This window comes from Diabrotica virgifera, chromosome 5, assembly GCF_917563875.1.
Source record: "Diabrotica virgifera virgifera chromosome 5, PGI_DIABVI_V3a".
NCBI lineage: Eukaryota > Metazoa > Arthropoda > Insecta > Coleoptera > Chrysomelidae > Diabrotica > Diabrotica virgifera.
In genome coordinates this window covers 155,297,647-155,315,315 of record NC_065447.1, presented here as the reverse complement: position 1 = coordinate 155,315,315, position 17,669 = coordinate 155,297,647, and the positions used below count along the sequence as shown (strand labels likewise).

The 17,669-nt window shown below is 31.4% G+C and overlaps 1 protein-coding gene across 1 annotated transcript in view; it reads left to right on the top strand.

The window, feature by feature from the left end:
* LOC126884513 (uncharacterized protein DDB_G0284459) overlaps window positions 1-17,669 on the top strand; it is a 244,961-nt gene that overhangs the window by 144,749 nt on the left and 82,543 nt on the right. Inside the window, exon 2 of the mRNA XM_050650452.1 lies at window positions 14,824-15,006. Coding sequence (XP_050506409.1) covers window positions 14,824-15,006 — 183 coding nt within the window. The remainder of the gene's footprint in view (window positions 1-14,823; window positions 15,007-17,669) is intronic.

Here is a 17,669-nt window from a genome sequence, read left to right as displayed (position 1 = left end):
ATTGCTTGAAAATAACTCAAATAATAATATTTGAGTTATCCTCCTTCTCAAAAAGGTCCGGAACATTGTTTAAATAATCAAAATGTCAAAAAATGAAGGAAAAATTCGATTTTTTTCTTCGTTTTTTGATTAAAACTTTTTTTTTTCTCTGATTCTGGCTTTGGTTTAGAATTAGAACCTTTAGCCACGTAATTGTATAACTTATCACTAAGTCAGGGGAGTAATGTGTAGTGTGTGTGTGTGTTGAGTAAGTGTCTTGTTACTTTACAAAGTCGACGTCATTGTCTTTGCAAAGAGACGCTAATTGTTTCCGAACGTCTGCGGTCCCTCCGGAGAGTACCGATCCCACAAGGACAGAAAAATTATAACTTTAAGAGTATTCATTTCCGAGAAAAGTTGTATTGACATAAAAGTTGTGTAATTAAATTTCCTACAATATAGTTGGTTGAAAATTTAAAAAATAGTCACACTTGTTGCAAAATAGCAATAATTGGGAAAAAACTACACAAAAACAAGTATTCGCATTTTACGTTTTTCAACCATTTATACTAAACTTAGGACCTTCAAATTTCACCCAGAAAAACTATGTCATACAGTTAAACAATACTGTAAATTTCATTAAGATCGGTTTAATAGATTTTGCAAAATAAATTTTGCAATCCAGCTTTCGCAAAAAAAAATTCATTTTTTAAAACTGTTACAGGACTGAAAATAAAGCAGGTAGCAAGTTGAAATTTTTTTGCTTATAGAAGTGTACCGTACCTTTCATTTGCAAAACTAAAATAGGTCAACCACCACGGCGTCAGGATTTTTTTTAAATAAAAATTAATTATTGGTGTTGCGCGCAGGACACCGGATAGTTTGCTCTGATTGGGCATTCCAATGACCTTTGATAATTATTGATACATTTTAATTTTTATTACATTTCGATATAAATAAATAAATTTGTTTATTGCAAAATAAAAACACATACTCTATCCTTTGAAATAACACTTTTTTTAGCAAAAACTTTCTTTGTTCATATATTTTAACTTGAGAATAAAAGTTTATTATTTTTAAACATATGCAATTGTTTAAACAATATTTCACAAACAATAATAAAATTAGTTTGATTTTTGTGGAATTAAAATATTAAAATACAACAAAATATAGAGTAAGAAAATAATATATTAGATGAAGATTGGAAGAAATTTTGGTGGAAATCAACTTCATGTGAATCGAACACCGCTGTCCTGCGCGTAGCACCAATAATTAATTTTTTAAAATCAAAAATGAATAACCATTTTCAATTTCAATTAATTTTTATTTAAAAAATTCCTGACGCCGTGGTAGTTAATCGATTTTAATTTTGCAAATTGCAAATGAAAGGTACAGTACACTTCTATACGCAAAAAAATTTCAACTTGCTATCTGCTTTATTTTCAGTCCTGTAACATTTTGAAAAAATGAATTGTTTTTGCGAAAGCTGGATTGCAAAATTTATTTTGCAAAATCTATTGAACCGATCTTAATGAAATTTACAGTATTGTTTTACAGTATCATAAAGTTTTTCTGGGTGAAATATGAAGGTCATAAGTGTAGCATAAACTGTTGAAAAGCGTAAAATGCAAATACTTGTTTTTGTATGTTTTTTTTCGCATTTATTGCTATTTTGCAACAAGGGTGATTTTTTTTCAACTTTTTACTCATTCTATATTGTAGGATACTTAATTATGCAACTTTTATGTCAGTACATCTTTTCTGGGAAATGAATAGTTTTAAAGTTATAATCAAAAAACGAAGAAAAATATCGAATTTTTCCTTCATTTTTTGACATTTTAATTATTTAAACAATGTTCCGGACCTTTTTGAGAGGGAGGATAACTCAAATATTGGTATTTGAGTTGTTTTCAAGCAATTTCTGCAAAAAAATTTGAGTCACCTCTCAACGTCCATCTCAAAACAGATGGGCCCTGGACTATTTGGAGTTATTAGCAGAAAACTTATTAAAAACATTGATTTTTTTCGATATAAAACTAACACTTTCGATAGCGAATAAATCGAAAACTATTAATTTTATCAAAAAATTGTATAGATTGTTTTTTGCTTAGAATGAATGTTTTTACCAAATTTTGCTATCAAAATATAATAAAAAATTTCCACCCCCGAGACGGGGTGGCAACTACCCCCATGGTAAAAGCGCCTTTCGGCATCATATAGATTTTGATCCTTGGACTATCCACTACTTATTCTATTCTCAAATTTTCAAGCAAATCGATCCATTCTGTAAAAATTGCGAGGTTTTGTTCTATTTTAAGCTTCATTACTTGGACTACAAAGGAAGTGAAAAAATTGTACATACTTATATTAAAGCGTGTAAAAGTATTTTAATTTCTTCAGCTAACCTCTTTCGACAAAATTGTCATATTCGATGCTAATGGTCAATGTATGTAAAAAGAATAGAATTGTATGTGCCACTCTAAGTAGTGGTAGGTATGTATTAGTTTCTGTAGTTGTCACATTGGAGCCTGGTCGCCCTTTTTATGTAACGGGCATATCATGCTTTGAGACCATTCACAGGGCATGGTCTCATTTTGCCAGACAAGAAGTACCTAAAAGTTTATGCAATGTCTGTAGCAGGGCGTCGCCATCATTCTTGTATTTAGAAATAACTGTATAAAAATCACCAATAAGTACACTGTATAAAAATACACAGTGTACTTTATTATTATTATTATTATTATTATTTTGCTTATTTTGCATTATTTTGACTACCAATTTTATAAAAACGGTATCAGACTGTGTTTGATTTAGTTTTGAGTATCATTTGAATGAACACTTCACTACTACTTACTACTAATATGAATAATTATTGTATATCTATGTATATCAATTAATGGGCTTAAAATCAATTAACAATTGATTATTATATTTTAACTAAATTGTCTCTGTGTGTGAGTCTCTGAAATTGCATATCCCATCTTTCTTGAATTTTGCTTTATCCGTGAATAAATATATATTTACAATCCTTGGATGTCATTTGCTTACAATCCTTGAATTTCGGGTGGTCCGCCTACTAAAATCAATTCTGAGACCTTAAAGAATATTCGCGTGCCAAATATAGTCGAACCCGCTTATTGGAATAGCCTTCGTGTCAAGCAAAAGTATTCCTATAACCGGGATATTCTAATAACCGATCATTGGTGGCTAGTATTTTTGTACTTCGAGCTCTTGCAATTCACATAATTTGAGAATTCAAATTCGAAATTTTACCAGAAAAAACATTTTGCCGAAAATTCAAAGTATACCACTAAATTTAGTTTTTATATCCATTTTAAGAGCAGAAACCCATTTTTAAAAAATTTAATGTACAGGGTGTTGTTTTTGGGTCGGAGCATTTTTCCAATATTTTTTAATCCGGACCTGGATTTTTTATAATTATAAGGAAATTGATTGACTGAACACCTTAAAGAATATTCGCGTGTCCAATATAAAATAAATAACGGTGTGGTTAAAAAGTTATGAACCAAATAAGAAAATGGCAAAATAGATAAAACACCCAGTAACTTTGTTATTGATGAAGTAAGATCCATTAAGTGTGGTATTTTTGAAACCGCCTAAGTGGCCCTTTTCTACAGTTAACGTATGTTACTTTCCCAATGAAACACCCTGTGTATTTACTTTTTGAAAAATTCGGTGGGACCATTCATCGGATCTCAGGAACTTTAAAAATGTTGTTTTTTTTTAATTATAAGTATGTAGTGTGTAACTACATTTTGTTTAAAATTCTTTAATCTATACAATCTCGAGTTATTAGTCCAGAGAAATAAGGTTTTTCTCGTGACACATCCCCCTCCAGGCCGAAACCAAATTTTTTGAGTAGTATGGACATCTGTATTATTAACCTCTATGTTTCCTGCAGCCGATTTTGATGATATACATAGTTATAAACAAATGAAGATCGAAAAACGGTAAATTATCGCTTTTTTCGTCTATTACCAAAAAGTTAAGCACTTTAAACAAATTTGAGAGTAAGAAACTCATAAATCGTATAAAAAACTTCAATATGACATTCGCTGAATATGTCCAACCTTATTGGTTGCTTAGAAAATTGCAAAATAAATCATAAATATTGAGTTTTTATAAATATTCGTAACTTAGGTAAAAATTAACATAGAATCTTCTTCTTACGCGGAATGCCGAGACTTCTTGTACTTAAATTATATTTTAAATTTCAAAGCAATTGGTCAAATAGTTTAAAAGTTATTTAATTTATTTTTCCCAAATTCGTTTTTTTTGCAACACTATAAGTCAGAAAATTATGAGGTTACAATAATACTTCGGACAGTTTATGAAAGAAGAACATTTATACTATTAGCTTAATTAAAAATAAATGACAAAAAATAATTTTAAACAGTGTAAAATTATTTTGCAAAGACATGTCCATTTTTTGCTTACTTATAAACAATTAGAATAACTTTTTAACCGTTACCCGTAGAAAAATTATTTTTTCATATTTAGAAAGACTGAATTTTTATACACATTTAGAAAAAAAACAACTGTTCTAGGACATTTAGGGACAAAGTTAGCCCCCCCATTTTTTTAATTCACATGTTTTTGCAAAATTATTTTCCAATATCTATAATTATTTTTTGTCATTTTTTTTTAATTAAATTAACACTGTAAATTTTCTTCTTTCATGAACTATCCAAGGTATTACTGTAACTTCATCATTTTCTGACTTACAGTGTTGCAAAAAAAATTAATTTTGGATAAACAAATTAAATAACTTTTAAACTATTTGACCAATTGCTTTGGAATTTAGGGTGTAATTTAAGCACCATAAGTCTCAGCATTCCATGTAATAAGAAGGTTCTAAGTTAATTTTTACATAAGTTATGAATATTTATAAAAACTCAAAATTTATGATTTATTTGGCAATTTTCTAAGTAACCAATAAGGATAGACATATTCAGCGAACGCCATATTGAAGTTTTTTATACGGTTTATGAGTTTGTTACTCTCAAATTTGTTTAAAATGCCCAATTTTTTAGTAGACGAAAAAAGCGAAAATTTACCGTTTTTTGATCTTCATTTGTTTATAACTATGTATATCATCAAAATCGGCTGCAGGAAACATATAGGTTATTATTATAGATGACCATATTACTCGAAAAATTTGGTTTCAGCCTGGAGGGGGATGTGTCACCAACATGATATTTTTTTTCCTTATTTCTCTGAACTATATAGGATTATCAAGTATATACCCAACGAACGATGCGCTGAACTATATTAAAAATATCTTCGAGACTGAAACAAGACAGGTTAATTACCTGTCTCTTGTATACAAGGCTAAAAAAGCGATTTCAAGTTAACTCTAATGGCTACCTACTGGTCTTGGCTTTTCCTCGATCCGCTCCTCACTCGAACTACCATCATATCTCATGGTAAATGTGCGTTGAACTTAGTACGTAGATACTAATGAACTGAAAAAACTTACACAAATCTTCTCGTCAAGGACACCATCTTCAACAAGATTCCTCTTCTGTTTTTTAATTACAAATATAGACTATGTAGTTCGATGAACTTATATTGTTTTTATTTTAAGTTACTAGGTATTTGAGGTCAGATGGTAGACGTGTTCGCGCTCATTTGTAGACAGTTGTGCATGTGATTAATTATAATAATATTTATATAGAACCGTAAAAGGAAAATAAAACAGAAGATACAGAAAATGCACCGAATAATAATGTTGGCCTTATATAATGAATTCGTCACATGATTATGCATTTTTAAGAAACAACATTTTTTGATGAACGAAATGATTAAGCCAGTGATCATAACAAAAAATATACCGCCCAATTAGATCAAAGGTAGAATGGCATTAATTGGCGCCATTACTAGACTTCCCATAATACACTTATTTTTAATTTCATACTTTTTTGTCACTCCACTTATCCATTTTCATACCACATGCATCCGTTGATACTCTTTCTTTGTAAACTGCCCAAAATTCAATTTTATGTATCCTAGCTGGTCTTATGGCAGTTTTATAGAATTTTCTCTCCAATTTCATTGGAATCTTTTTGCCACACAACACACCACTCTCTTCATTCGACTGCATCCATCCCACCGTAATTCTACTGAATACATATTTATCTTTGCCCCATTACTCTGTAAAACCATGTAATACCGATCGATTATATTCCGCAAAAAAACTGTACAACCATCTACCTCTACAACCTAAATCTGCAACATCTTTCCCCAAATTCCGTAAAATGACAAAAGCCTACCTATCTGAAAGACTATATTACTCAGTAGAAGAATTTCTTAATCAATAACTAAGAAATTTCAGTACCCTTTGTAGCAGCCTAACTTTTAAACTTATTATGTAGTTACTAATAGGATAGACTCAGGGCATCCCAAACTGTGCGTCGCGACTCCCTGGGGCGTCGCGGCGTTGTCCCAGGGGCGTCGCCTGTCAGCGCGGACGTTTAATACAGAAAATATATTTAGTTGATTTTAAATGAGTAAAAAATATTAATAAATAAATCAAACAAAAAACATAACATCAAGTCGATAGACCCTTGAAATGCGCAAAACTTTATTCATTCAGAGTTCATAATAAAATTAGCATGCCTCTGTGACATATTTAACAAATTAAATGATCGTAATGAGTCTGCAGGGAAACAATACTCATATTATGCAATTGGCAGATAAAATTACTGGGTTTCAGAAGAAGTTGCTTGTATAAAAGAGAAAATTAGAAGATCAACAAATTGACGGTTTCCCTGCTTTACAAGGTATTCTACAAAAAAAAATCGATAGAAATCCTCGATCCATCTTTAAAATTATGTTTACACAACACATAATATTATCATTGAGCAAAAGCTTTGAGAAATATTTTCCCGAAGATCTGGAGCAATATGACTGGGTCGCAAACCCTTTCCAGTCATCCACACCATCGATACTTTCAACAGAGGAAGAAGAACAACTGACAGAATTGTCCTGTGATTTCAGCCTAAAGCTTCAATATGACAAGGACAAACTGATTGAATTTTGGAGCTCAGTTTCTCAGGAATATCATGCCATCAACACTGCTGCATTAAAGGTTTTTCAACGGGCTTTTCTGCAGTTGCTGTAGTTAAAAACAAGTACAGTTCAAACATAAACTTACAAAAAGAAATGAGAGTGCCAGTTTCCAAACTGGAGCTTAGGTTCATAAATAAATATCCATTTTTGCTTTTGTGCCTATGTTTTGATTTCGTTTTTAATTTCTAATAAAAATTATAACTGTTCAAATAATGTTTTTGGTATAACTATAACCTGTTACTGCTAGTATTAAAATTGGTAAGTATTATTGGGGATTGGGTTGAGGGGCGTCGCAAAAAAATAGCAAAGTCCCAAGGGCGTCACAGTACGAATAAGTTTGGGAAGGCCTGGGATAGACTATGCAATTTTCAATTTATTTAAATTTTACAATTGATTGTTTTTATTTTACTTCATTATTTTTTTTATTTATATTGACGATTTATGTAATTTTAGTAAATTGTATTGTTTTATTTTTATAACTCTTCTTTGTAAGCTTTGTGGATAAAATTGTACAGTTTTCAATGACAATAAAGCATAGGTATATCTATCGTAGGTACATACTTAAAAGTATTACTTTTCAGAATCAAAATTTATCATTTTATTGTTTTTCTGAAACTAATTTTACCAAGCAATAAAACAAAATTTGTTTAATTTATTAATGTTTGGATTTTGATAACGATTTCTAAAATGGAAATCGAAACGTCAAATAAACTTAATTTGAAAGTATTTAGGTGTAGTAACTTCCTCTTTAAACAAATATTCTGGTATTGTTTTAAACAGTTTTCCTTAAGAGCTTGTCTCCATTGTTCCAGTTCTTGTTCTAGAATCAGCATACGTTAAGCACCAGGGAATGTTACTCTGTAGTAAATACCTAATAATATTTATTTGCTCCTAATTCATCATTATGTCTTCTGTAGTATCATAAATTAGTCACTTTCACTATTTCCTACTAACACTACACCATCAGCACAGGATTAAGCACGGGCATGTTAGGGTTTGCTCCCTACGGAGAGCAATGATTGTATCCTCGCTCCGACCCTTGCTCCCTGGTATTTATATTCGTGAATTCTTGCATTTAAAATAATGTATTTATTTTACATAGCGATCGATAATATAGTTTCGATCGCTATGTAAAATAAATACATTATTTTAAATGCGAGAATTCACGAATATAAATACCAGGGTGCAAGGGTCGGAGCGAGGATACAATCCATTGCTCTCAGTGGTGAGCACAACTTTACCCTGTAGTTTCGCTGTATCACTCGCATATCTAATGTTATTTATCAACTCCTCATTCATCATTATGTCCGTGTAGCGTCATAAATTACCTTGTCAAAGATCTATTCTGAGTTATTACAAATTGAAAAGCATAGGTGACATTACACCACTGGTGAATTCTCTTTTTAACTGTGAGTTTTTGATAAGTCTTTATTTATTCTTATTTTTTGCCCAATAAGGCATAATCTATTGATTGGTTCCAATATAGGCTTGTTATGATTCCGATATCTTTTCCATTCTATATATACTTCTATACGTATTCCATATCTGCATCGAGTAGGTAGGTACCTACGTGAACAAAGGAAAAGGGAGGTTTTCGGACTGGGGTACCAAAACCTCCCTTAAAGCCATCCCTTGTTTAACTGCATGATAAATATTGAGTTGGTCCACTCATGCATTCACATTCACACATTCCATTCCATAAATAAGAAGAAAATTTTCATTTGAAAGAATATAAAGCTGCGTAGTATTTCCCATTATTTATTGGAGTCTTTCTTATTTCTTATTATCTTATAATCAATTATAATAATGATTATATAATCAATTAAAATAATTCCTTTGTCAGAAAAACACTAGCCAACAAGTTTCGTTTGCGATAAAACATTCATGACACCATCAATGTTATGACATCAAATCATTTTATAAAATTATCGTTAGAATATATTAATTTCATAAAAAACACATTATAAATTTATCAATAAAATGTATTAATTTCATAAAAAACACGTGTAATTTAAACAGATATCTACATGGTGATTTATTAAGAATGTCCAATCTCTGACATTGTAGATTCTAGACCTCAAAATATTAAGATTGAACCCTAACCACTTAAATAAATAATGTCTCCTTAAAGGATGTTTTTTTTTTATTTAAAAACTATTTGTACCCAGTAATTTAAAAGTATTTGACATCTTGATACTTGGCTGAAAGTGTGGGTACTGTATACCCTACCAAATTATACAGGGTGTCCAGAAACTCTACCGACAAACGAAGACAGGAGATTCTTCAGATAATTTAACCCAATTCACTTAGTCCGAAAATGCTTCCTAAGGGAGCTAGAGCTCTTTGAAGATGGCGTCTTGTAATTAGTTTTTCTTAAATACCTCCAGAACGCTTCAATTTAGAAAAACAAAAATTGGTACGCGTATTTATCTACAAGATATAAATCTAATCCATTCATTGCATATTTCTAGTACCGATCATAGGCGTCCGTTTTGGGTAGGGCAACGGTTATTTTATCGCATAACTTTTTTATCTTTAACTTTTATGCATTTCTGATACTGGATTATGAAATTTTGAAGTATTCTAGTACTAAAAGATACTCTTGTTTTAAATCGGTAGGACACACCGTTTTCTATAAAAATCGATTTAAAAAATTTTTCGCTTTTTAAATAAAAAAAAAATTTTCAAAAAAAACTGTTTAGAAAGACGAAAACTGGTACATTTATTTATATTCCAGAGATAAATCGATTTCATTAATTGCGAATATCTAGTACTGGTCATAGGCGTCCGTTTTGGGTAGGTCAACAGTTATTTTATAGCATAACTTTTTTGTCTTGAATTTTTGAGCATTCTTGACATTAGATTATTAAATTATGAGGTATTCGAGTACTAAAAGTTACTCTTACTTTATGTTGGTAAAATACTTCGTTTTTTGTAGAAAAGTTCTTTCAATTATTTTTCAAATTCCAAAAACGAAAAACTTTCAAATCGATTTTTCTAGAAAACGGTGTATCCTACCGACTTAAAACAAGAGTACCTTTTAGTACTAGAATACCTCACAATTTAATAATCCGGTGTCAAAAATGCATAAAAGTTAAGGACAAAAAAGTTATGCGATAAAATACCCGTTGCTCTACCCAAAGCGGACGCCTATGACCGGTACTAGAAATTTGCAATGGATGGAATCGATTCATCTCTGAAAAGTAAATAAGCATACCAATTTTCGTTTTTCTAAATAGAAGCGTTCTGGAGGTATTTAAGAAAAACAAATTTCATGGCGCCATCTTCAAGGAGCTCTAGCTCCCTTAAGAAGCATTTTCGGACTAGGTGAATTGGGTTAAATTGTCTTAAAATTATCTGAGGAATCTCCTGTCTTCGTTTGTCGGTAGAGTTTCTGGACACCCTGTATAATACAAAAACGTTTCCGGCTACTACCAAAGGCGTACGACAGGAGGCAGTGAATGGTTGACCCTTCCCAGTTTCTACGCCACTGGCGGAATTGGTATTTTAGCATAATTTTTAGATTCTCCAATACGAATCTCCAGATTCTATGTAAATAATATACTCATTTCTTCTTCTTCTTTTTGTATAGACATGACTGTCTGTTTTTTCAATGTGCCTCTAGTAAGTTGTCGTTCCATCGTTTTCGTGGTCTTCCGACTGATCGTCTTCCTATTGCGGAACCGTCTCTCGCTGTACTTACTACCCTATTTGTTGTCATTCGGCTTATGTGGTCATTCCATTCTATTCTTGTGTTTATTACCCAGTTATTAATGTTATCCACCTTGCATCTCCGTCGTATAACTGTACTTCTAGCTATGTCCCATAGAGTCTTGTCATCGATTTTTCGAAGGGTTTTCATCTCCGCTGTTTCGAGCAATCTTTTTGTCCTCTCTGTGTCGGGTCGTGTTTCTGCCGCGTATGTCGTTATTGGTCTGATGAATGTTTTGTAAATTCTGCCTTTCATTTCTTTTCCGACATTTTTATTTCTCCATATTGTGTCATTAAGGCAACCTGCAGCTCTGTTTGCTCTATTCACTTGATCTTCCACTTCTGTTTCGAGCCTTCCATAGCTAGATAGTGTGATGCCTACGTATTTAACTCCATCACTTGTTCTATTATCTGACCTTCCAGCTCCAATTTACATCTTATGCATTTTGTCTTTTTTGGGGAAATTAAATTTTCTGGCGGATATCTTAAATTGGATACGTTGTAAATCATCTTCACTTTGGGAGACTAGTATTGCATCGTCTGCATAGCAGATTATTTTAAGTTGTTTTTCTCCCATTTGGTATCCTTTTTTAGTTCTTGCTTTTTTTATTATTTCGTCCATGATCAGGTTGAGCAATAAAGGGCTCAAGCAATCCCCTGTCTTATCCTATTGTCTGTCGGCTTCAATTCGTAACGATAAAATTATCAGTTTTCGAGATATTTGAAGTTAAAAATGAAGGGGCGTAAAACATTAATCAAAAGAACTGAAAATATCTCGAAAAATAGTGACTTTATCGTTACGAATGAAGAGTATATTATTTAGATATAAAGTATTGGAGAATCGAAATATTACGCTACAATAGCAATTCCGCCTGTGGCGTTTAATTTGCAAAGGCCCAACCATTCACTTTCCTTTGTCGTACGTCTCTGGTAGTAGCAAGAAACGATTATTAACATAATGTAGTAGGCTGTATAGCACCTACACTTTCTGCAAAAAATGACAAGGATATGTCAAATATGTCGTTTTAAAGTACATACTGTGTACAAATACTTAATTTTTAAATAAAACACCCTGCAACGCAGTAAGGAGCCACTTTTTATTTAAGTGATTGGAGTTCAATCTTAATATTTTGAGGTCTAGAATCTATAACTAAGAGATTTGACATTCTTAATGAATCACCCTATGTATGTCGTATAAGGCGATTCATTAAGAATGTCCAATCTCTTAGTTGTAGATTCTAGACCTCCACATATTAATGTTTAATCCCAATAGCTTAATAAAATGTGGCTCCTTAGTAAGTTACATGGCGTTTTATTAAAAAATTTAAGAAATATTAGTTGTACCCAGTACTTTAAAACTATTTGACATATCCTTATCATACTTTGCAGAAAGTGTAAGTACTGTTACTGTACACCCTACTAAATTATGTGAAATAAACGTTTCTGGCTATTACCAAAGGCGTACGACAGGGGAAAGTGAATACCCTTCCCAAATTCTACGCCACTGACAAAATTGCTATTTTAGCATAATTTTTAGATTCTCCAATAGCTTTTATGTAAATAACTTACTCTTTATTCGTAACGATAAAATCATTAGTTTTTGAGATATTTGAAGTTACAAATCAAGGGGCACAATACATTAATCAAAATAACTGTGCCCTTTCATTTTTAACTTTGACTATCTCGAAAACTAACTACTTTATCGATACGAATGAAGAGTATATTATTTACATAGACAGTATTGAAGAATTTAAAAATTATGCTAAAATAGCAACTCCGCCAGTGGAGTAGAATTTGGGAAGTGTCAACCCTTTTGAAGGCTCTGGTAGTAGCCAGAAACGTTTTTGTATTATAATTTTGTAGGATATACAGTATCTACACTTTCTGCCAAGTATGACAAGGATATGTCAAATAGTTTTAAAGTACTGCGTAAAAATAGTTTTTAAATGTTTATATAAAACATCCTATAACTCTAGAAGAAATATTGTATTTAAGTGATTTGGGTTAAATATTAATATCTTGAGGTCTAGATTCTAAAACTCAGATATAGTGGAGTCACTGAAGTTTTTCGCCTCCGATTTCGTTGAACCTTAATCGATTTTCATGGAAATTGGTGAGTAGTTAGAAGATACTTCAAGGAACAAAGGTGACATGATGCCAACTTGCGCTTTTACCCTGGGGGTGAATGCCACCCCTTCTCGTGGGTGAAATTTTTTTTAATAAAAAAAATACCAGAAATAGATGAGGGTCAACTTCTAAGCAAAATTTGTTATATAAAGTTATTAACATAAATCAATACTTTTTGAGTTATTGAATATCAAAAATTTTATTTTTTCTTAAAAAAAAATGCATGTTTTAAAGCTGTTTTTTACGTATTACTCAAAAACTATAAGCTTTTGTAAAAAAACTATTATTACCAAAATTAAAGATAATAAAAAATTTAATACACTCCCCACTTAAAGAACTAACCTAATGTTATTTCAAAGTGAGTTATGGGTAATTGAATGTATATTTTTTTCGACGAGTACTCAAATCTAAGTATCCAAGCTTACATAATTGGAAAACGATGTATTTTATAGAATATACTTGTTAAACACTTGTCAAATTACTTCGAAGTACCTATCAAATGAGCTCCAGTAGAACTTAATAGCATCAAAATTAAGCAAGTTATGATGAAAATAAGAGAACCCTTTCGATTTTTTTAGGAAACAGTGAAAAATAAAACATACGCAATTTCCACAAAAATTAAAATTTTCAGTAATCCTCACAAGAATTTCTTTAGGTTAATATAGCTAATGATTTCAACCATTTTTACCGGTTTAGAATGCATATTTTTGAAAAAAAGATACAATTTAAAAAAATCAGAAATTTTAAAATTATCGTACTTTTCATATTCTTTTGATAATAACTCCAAAAATTCTCAATCTACGCAAAAAAATGATATATAACGAAATTTTAGTTTTTTCTGTTTCAAATACTTTACACATTTTACTATTTCCGTAGAGTAAAAAATAACCAAGATTGAAACGTTTCAAATTTCAATTTTGCTGCGGGAACCATGTCACCGGGGCCATTTAACCTTTTATTGTTAAAAACGTGAGAGGTTTAAAAGACTAATTGCAACAATTTTAATATCTCTTGAAATCAACTTTTAATTAGTTTTTACGTAAACCTGATATCTTAAAAATTAACGGAGTTATTTACAAAAAAAAACAATACCATTTTTTGGAAAAATTTTTAAAAGATATATTTTGAAACATTTTTGGTGCATAAATTTTAATGCTATCAACATGTTCGAGGGCTTATTTGATAGATATTTCTATGAACTTTGACAAATGTTTAATAAGTTTATGTTATAAAATGCATCATTTTGCCGGTATTTAAGCTTGAATACTTAGATTTGGGTACTCGACGAAAGAAATATACATTCAATTACCTATAACTTACTTTTAGTTAACATAGAAAGGTTTTTCTAGTAAGGAGTTTATTTGATTTTTTATTAGCCTCAATTTTGATAATAATAACTTTTTTGTAAAAGCTTATAGTTTTTGAGTTTTTATGAAAAATCGGTTAAAAACATGCATTTTTCTCACGAAAAATTTAAAATCTTTGATCTTTAATAACTCAAAAAGTTTTGATTTATTTTAATAACTTTATATAACCAATTTTGCTTTTAATTTGTCCCTCTATCGAATTATGGGGCTATTTTTAATAAAATAATTTTCACCCATGAGGAGGGGTGGCATCCACCCCAAGGGTAAAAGCGCAAGTTGGCACCATGTCATCTTTGTTCCTTGAGATATCCTCTAACCACTCACCAATTTTCATGCAAATCGATGAAGGTTCAACGAAATCGGAGGTAATAGCTCATATCCACCTTCAGTGACTGCACTAATATTGGATATTCTTAATACACTGTATATAAGAATAAAGTATTTTTTCGATCAATTTCAAATGCAGGAATGTTCTTTGCACGTGTAGCAATTTTTCACCTTCATACGTTTAAAATAGTCTGAATAACGTAAGATTTTTTTGTTCTAGCCTGGCGAAGGAGGTATTATATTAATACCCGGCGCCACTATATTGGAATCCTTCACTGACGAAGACGAAGAAATTCTTCGATCCTTAGAAGGTCCACCGAGCCCCTGTGATGTTACTTTTATTAACGATAATATCCTCATTGATGGAAAATCTAGTCTTAGTCAGAAAACGAAAAAGGCGAAGGTAAGTTCATGTGATATGATCATGTTTGTCTTCTTTATTGCTTTCTTAGGCTCGATGCATATTTGTTTCGTTTTAAGCCACGAGCAAGCTAAATACATGCAATCGCTGGAAGTCCGGTAGCGTATTTACGTTTCCGTGTTCATTTCAAGACAGGGTAGTTTTGAAATAGGCACGGGAACGGTGGAGCTTATATGATTCCAAACACGAGTGCATTTCAAGACGTTTAATTTTTTGTAAAAAAAAATTTTGTTTGTAAAAAAACTTCGCGCGTAAAATTATCACAAATACGTATTAAATTGTAACGTTATTTTATTTTATTTGAACTGTTTATCACAAATGGCTCCTATCTGCAGAATAACAAATATCATTCGTTGGATCTGTCGAAATAAAACAATTTTGTTAATAAAGTTTCCCTCCATTTTTCTTTATAAATTTTCAAAAAAACTCGAAAGTATTACCAGAATATCCTGTATTAAAGTAAACTATTATGATACGTATACATTTTAGTAATACACAATATAACTTTAGTATTCTATTAAAAACATATTTTAGTTTCAGCTGAAAAATTATTGTTCAGCTGTTTGAAAAGCAACAGTATAATAATTTTACAACGTAGAATGAAGTAAACACTTCTGTTGTATATAGGTATATTATAAATTTATTAAAAAATTTTAAAATTCATCCACAAGGGAGTGGTTGTACAAAACGTTTTCGGTCAAACTGACCATCCTCAGTGTAAACGTCCAGTGTACAAGTAATTGAAACTAGCCACTTGAATAGGTGTAAAACCTCAAAATAACATTATTGCTAAATTATGAGCTGTATAGTAATCGACAATAAGTCGATGTCTTAAGATTAAAAATGTATCACATGTGGATGTATGTCATCCTTGCTCGGAATTAGCACAAGGTTGTGATCAGGTGAGAGGTTAACAACCAACTCAGAGTTGGTTGTTAACCTCTCACCTGATCACAACCTTGTGCTAATTCCGAGCAAGGATGACATACATCCACATGTGATACATTTTTAATCTTAAGACATCGACTTATTGTCGATTACTATACAGCTCATAATGTAGCAATAATGTTATTTTGAGGTTTTACACCTATTCAAGTGGCTAGTTTCAATTACTTGTACACTGGACGTTTACACTGAGGATGGTCAGTTTGACCGAAAACGTTTTGTACAACCACTCCCTTGTGGATGAATTTTAAAATTTTTTTAATAAATTTATAATATACCTATATACAACAGAAGTGTTTACTTCATTCTACGTTGTCTTAACAAAGGTATACAGCCAACTACAGGGTTTACCCTTTTAATGTTTTATAATAATTTTATTATGCTGTGATTGACTTGACTTGTATATAAAATTACAGCTATAGGTAATGCACGAATGCTACCTTAGTGGCCGCGAATATAAAAGTTACGCACGTGTTAGTTTGATCACATTATGATTCACTTGTATCGATGAATACCATTTCATCAGCTAGCCCAGCTTCTAAGTAAACTCTTTGCATTATTGGAGTAACCAAAACACAAATAATAGGATCTTCCTTAACAAACAATCTAATAGATACTTATATTTGCCTTACAATTGAAGTTTCTAGTAGCTCCTTTTATTCTGTTTTTTACTTGTTCTTTTCTGTATCTTCCTTAACAAACAATCTAATAGATACTTATATTTGCCTTACAATTGAAGTTTCTAGTAGCTCCTTTTATTCTGTTTTTTACTTGTTCTTTTCTGTTAGATGACAAACATATATTTGCGAAACTCAAATCGTATAGGTGTAGGATAGCGCCTCTTCATTATCCAATTTATTTTTGTTTCTGCAGAAAATTTGTTAATAATATAAGCACAAATGTCATCGCAGATACCGGTATAAGATAACGAACACTGAACTTTGCACTTATAGTTACTGTTTTCTTCAAATGAGTTTTGTTCAAACAACAGAATTTCAAAATCTTCCGAGATATTAGTAAAACCACTTTTAAACTGCTCCATCACGTTTAAATTGATTTAAATACACAACACAACCCTCAAATCCAAGTTGATAAACAGCAACTTCCAACGGATAGACCTAGCCCTACACATCAATCAACGGTTCTACAGCTACAGTTCTACGCACTTGTTTGTAGCATTCCAACGACGCATTATAGTAGTGTTCGCGCAGTACAAATCGAACGTATTCAGAGTAAGTTCGGGATTAGTTTCCAATGCGCAGGCGTCAACGTAAACTTATCCTGGACATGCTCAGGATTTTTCGCTCCGCGAACAATTTTCGGATTCGCAATGTAATGACGGGTTGCATACATTAAGGTTAGAGAAGGAAGCCTTTTGTTGTCTCTTTCTTATTTCGAAATAAATGTCAAAAAGATGCAAATGCAACAAATGTGTATGTCAACAAAGAGAAAGAGAAAAGAGAATAAAAGCAACAGGCAAAGGATTAACTTTCTATTCAATAATTCAATGCCTTTCTTAGAAGGTAGAAATTTGATTAGTCTTTCTTTATTATTTCCACAATATAATGTGGTTATTTCCACTCGGAAATCCAGCTTACATTTTTGTAGAGAGTAAAAGCACAGTATAAAGAGGGACAGTAAAACCTCTTTCATGTCGGCATTTTGATCTCAAGAAGTAATACCGGCAGTACGCAATTGCT